Here is a 5,107-nt window from a genome sequence, read left to right on the forward strand (position 1 = left end):
GTTAGCACACGCTGCTGCACCGCCGCTGGCCGGGACGAGGAAGCAGACCCGGCTCAGCTCGGAGAGGCGCTGCGGCCCTCTGAGGGTGGCGAGCGCCTGATCCGCCTGCTATCGCCTGCTCAGGAGAACGGGAGGAACCAGCGCCGCAGGCAGGCGTGGAAGATGTGTCTCTTAAAAGTCAAGTCCTGCCAGAGTATGCTAGAGGAAGGGCAGGAGGAAAAGTTTCTGGCTGTGGAGAAGAGCGTAATCGTAGGTTGTTTGTGCCTTTCTGCCTGCATCTGTCTCTTATTAGGCGAGGTTTTTGCTGCCTGGCAGTGCTGTGGTAGGAGACTTGCCTTCTGCTAGGCCTCACCTCTGAAGTTGTGAAGGTGAGCAGAATGGAGCCTGAGGTGAAGCTTTGTAACGTTGTAAGCAGGACACTCCTCAGGGCAGCCTGTTCTGTGACAGGATGAACATTTGGCTACAAGCAGTGGTGGGTTAAAAAGAGCTTTTCTCACTCAGGCGGTAGCAATGAGGGACTAGGGAAGCAATAACTCTTCCTTCAGTTGAGGAACTTCCTCTTTGCAGAGCAAGTTGCAGCAGCAGTTCCAAGTATGGTCCCTGAACTGTTGCTAGCAGTATGAAAACTCATTGAATCTTATGTGGTACTTTGGACACTGCATTACAGTCAAAACATGTTCTGAGCCCAAGTTCAGTGAGGGAGACTAAATGCTCTCCTCAAATTTATGGGCTGAGGAAATGAGCAATGTACTTAATGTTTTTTAAGGTATCATATGGATGTGTGTACTGTGTAAAGCTGTGATGCGTAAGATTGTTAAATTAATGCTTTGTAATCAAATAGTTATCCGTAGCTCATTCTTCTGAGAACTTAAAAAAAAAAAAAAAAAAAAAAATAATCCTAAAATACAAGCTCTGTTAATGGCAGCTAACAGGTAGTGTGGTAAAGCCCATCTGAAGGCTTTTGCTAAACTGGCAGAAAACAAAACTCATACAGTGGGGGAAAACATGCTTCTCTGGTTCTTGGAGATGAGCTGAATGAGTGCTGCAAAAATATGATGATTGCTAGAGTTGTAACAAGGTGGGGGGAGAATACAGTGAAGAGCAGGGATGGAAATAAGAAAAGAGGTGGAATGGGACATTCTTATTCAGATTATCCATGGTCTATATACCCTATATGATTTTATTATTTAAGCTATCTAGAATTTTATCTTTTTAGTTGAATTATCTGATGTAAAATGTGAGTAATTGTTCTAGAATTGTCTTGTTTGCAGTAGTGGTTTCTTTTGTGTTTGGTTCTTTTCTGTTGTTTTTTTTTTTTTTTGCTTTTTTTTTTTAAATTGTTTTGGAAGGAAGCAGAAACAGACTATAAGCCATTGAATCACCAATAAAATATTCCTGGTGACTTATTATCAAGATACTTATCAACTATTCTGTGTACTTACTCATGTATTCTCTGCTGATAACCTATGTGATCATAGTGTAAGTTGGGATTTTCTTACTGTATTTTCTTCACTCCTTCATAAACGTATGAAATTCTGAAATGTTCTTTTTGTGTGATCCCTGTACATCTTTAAAGAAGGGGAAAGTTTAGGTGAGTGGCTATTTGATTGGATTATAGTACTGACTAAAGTAGGATTTGTGATGAAGAATGAGGGGCAAAGTGTAGAAACTGGTGTATGAATTGAACGACACGATTGAAGGTTGGAGCCTGATAACTACAAAGTAGCAGGAGGGATTTGTATGTGCTTGTGTTGTTCAGTGTCCTTGTAATTTCATACAAGTGAAGGAAGGGTGGTTAGGGAATAATAGCTGGTAAAAGCAGGGGAGAAGGAGGACTGTACTGAAGTAAATGAAGTTTTTTGAGAGTTTCTGGCTTCCCTTATCTTTACAGATATCAATAGTGAATATCTGTTGATCAATTTCAAAGTTTTGATAGATTTATACTAATTTGTTTTTCATTAGCCATTCAACATATCAAGTATTTCAGAACATAACTAGTATCCCATGGTATTATTTGCCTAGCAACAGCAGTGTCTTATTTACAAAAGAATATGACAAGTAACTCCTACAAAAAAATCTTTAATTGAAGACCCTCATTTACAAGGAATATCAATGACAAACCTGGTCATCTTCAAGTAAGCTATTGCATTCATATTTAAGTATGGATTTTGTGAGTTTTCATGAAATACTAATTCCTGAAAGACAGGGGAATTGTTGAGGCAGATTATTTTTTGTGTGTGTGTGTATGTAGTGAATGGTCAGCTTCTGCACAAAAAGCATAGAACCAGTCTGTAGTTCAAAACTTGCTGCACAGAAAAAGACCTGATGACACTTTTGGACTGCAACTACCTGTGGGTTAGAAGCAGCTGAGGAAACTTAAAAATCTAACCTTGCAAAAATATGAAAAAGTGAATTAAATTCTAAATTTATTTCTTTTATAAAGTAAAAAGCACACTTCCCCCTCCACCCTCACGCAGTCAGGAAAATGACATGTCATTTTAGGCATGTTATAAACTGGCAGTAAAGTCTACTGCTCGTAGGCATGTAATCTCTTGTTTCTTTGTTCCTGAACTAATCGTAAAATCAAGTTAATACTTGTCAATCCCTCTTCAGATCGATCATGATTTTATCAATTCCACTCAATGGGAAATAATATCAGCATCACAGCAATTGTCACAATTGCAATTATGAATCAGACTGCAAAGGATAGCTTGACCCTGATATGCTCAGTCATTGGTTCATGTTCTGAAACAGTGGAGTGTATGGGAACATCTCATCACAGCTCAATCCTATCACCTTATGAATTTAATACTAAAAACTATTAATATGATTTGTGTAACTGCATTCTAACCACCTCTCATCTGAGTAGACCATATACGTCTTCTATTTTCTTATTCAATTATGTATTAATGGCTTATCTGAGATCTCCTTTTTGATTCTATGGCAGCTTTACTTCCTTAAGCATGTTCATGAATGACTAGTTGTTTTGTCAGATTGTATCAGAGATCCTTGCAGACTATATAAATTGTATTTCCATTACGCACATGCTGGTTGATTCTCTCCTTTAGCTTCTTAGCTTTGGGAAACAGTGTCCCTTTACAGAAGTCATTGGTTGCTTTCCCCTTTACCCCTGGCATGTTGTGTAATACAACTTTGAAATGGAAAATACTATTCCTGTTACAGAGAAATGCATATATGACACTTGTCTCAGGCACCGTTGTTAAGTATAGGAGTCATCTTTGCTTTGAGGGGCATTGGCCATCCAGATCATCTCCTGACAAATTTCTAGCTCTGCCATGGGACTTTAATTGATCCATTCACATTTCATAATGATTGGAGCTATGTTAATGCAAGTGTTCCTGCTCTGTTAATAGCTACAAGGTGAATTGTTTCCACCTGTGCAGCCAGGGTTGGCCCTGCCCCTTTACTGGGTTCATTCACTGGTTCAGGCTGCGACCTAACAGTTCCCATACACTCCACTGTTTCAGAACATGAACCAATGACTGAGCATATCAGGGTCAAGCTATCCTTTGCAGTCTGATTCATAATTGCAATTGTGACAATTGCTGTGATGCTGATATTATTTCCCATTGAGTGGAGACAGTTTTTTCATCGTGATGTAAAGAATCTATACTCTTCTATTATCATAAGAATTATGGAATACTTAGAGTTGGAAGGGACCTTTAAAGGTCATCTAATCCAGCTCCCCTGCCATGAACATGGACATCCCCAGCTAAATCAGGTTGTTCAGGGTTTGATCCAGCTTCGCCTTGAAAGTCTCCAGGATGGGGCATCCACTACACCTCTGGGCAGCCTGTTGCAATGCCTCACCACCTTCACTGGAAAAGACTTTTATGTCCAACCTGAATCTACCTTCTTGAAGCTTGAAGCCATTTCCCCATGACCTATCACCACAGACCCTGCTAAAGAGTTTGTCTATTTCTTTTCTGTAGCTCTCATTTAGATAATGAAGTGCCACAAATCAGGTCACCTCAGAGCCTTCTCTTCTCCATGTTGAACAGGACCAGTTCTTTAACTGGTCCTTACAAGAGAGGTGTTCCATTCCTTGGATCATTTGTGGCCCTCATCAGGAAGTGCTCCACCAGGTCCATGTTTCTCCTGTACCAAGGACTCCACATCTGTACGTGATACTCCAGGTGAGGCCTCACCAGCACAGAGTAGAGGGGCAGGATCACCTCCCTCCACCATGCTTCTTTTGATGCTGCCCAGGATATGGTTGACTGTCTGGGGTGTGAAGACACATTGCTGGCTCATGTCCAGCTTCCCATCCACCAGTACCCCAGGTCTTCAGCGGGCCTGCACTCAATCATTTCATCTTCCAGCTTATATTGGTAGTGAGGGTTGCCTCAACCCAGGTGCAAAATACGCAGGATACCAGGTCTTTCTGGGTCTTTTATTCAGATCTCTCGGCGTTTTGTGTAGTCTCTTAGTCCACTCCAAGGATGAATGGCCTTTAGAATGTCATTATGCTGCTCTATCAATTGCACTCCCATCAGATTATAAGGCAGATGGAACTGCCAGTCAATGTTATTTCCTTGGCCTGTTTTAATACCATTGTACCCTGGTCACTTCTGATGACCTGGGGAGTCCTGTATGCTCTTGTCGGTTTAGTTAATGTAGATTATGTAGATTATGTATGGGCTTGATTTGCTTTTGGTACTGGATAGGCCTGTGTTAATCCACTTGTTGTGTCAATGCGGGTAAAGACATACCTGGTCCTTTCAGATAGAGGGAGAGGGCCTGTGTAGTTGTCTTGCCATTTCTGCAAGGGGTGGTGTCCTCTGACAAGATGTGTTGTTGTTTCTGGCAAAGGTCTCAGTTTCATCCTGGAGCATGCTTTGCGTTCTTGACATGCCTGGATGATATCTGACATTTGAACAGGCAGTCCCCATGCTTTTACTGCTGCCCACGTTGTTTTCTGCCTGGAATGTTGTAACTTCTTATGTAGTTACTGGTTGATGTTCTCGGCTGGTGAATCATCTAGCCACCTTATCCAAGCTACTGTGTTGACTTCATCATCAAGAGTCCACATCCATTGGAGGGCCACAAAGATGATAAAGGGCCTGGAGCATCTCCCCTGTGAGGA

General features: G+C 41.4%; 1 protein-coding gene across 1 annotated transcript in view; it reads left to right on the top strand.

Moving 5' to 3' along the window:
* SLC12A7 (solute carrier family 12 member 7) overlaps nt 1-5,107 on the top strand; it is a 70,112-nt gene that overhangs the window by 2,374 nt on the left and 62,631 nt on the right. Inside the window, exon 3 of the mRNA XM_031552686.1 lies at nt 6-253. Within this exon, the coding sequence (XP_031408546.1) occupies nt 6-253 (248 nt within the window). The remainder of the gene's footprint in view (nt 1-5; nt 254-5,107) is intronic.

Source organism: Meleagris gallopavo, chromosome 3 (genome assembly GCF_000146605.3).
Source record: "Meleagris gallopavo isolate NT-WF06-2002-E0010 breed Aviagen turkey brand Nicholas breeding stock chromosome 3, Turkey_5.1, whole genome shotgun sequence".
In the NCBI taxonomy this organism is placed as follows: Eukaryota; Metazoa; Chordata; class Aves; order Galliformes; family Phasianidae; genus Meleagris; species Meleagris gallopavo.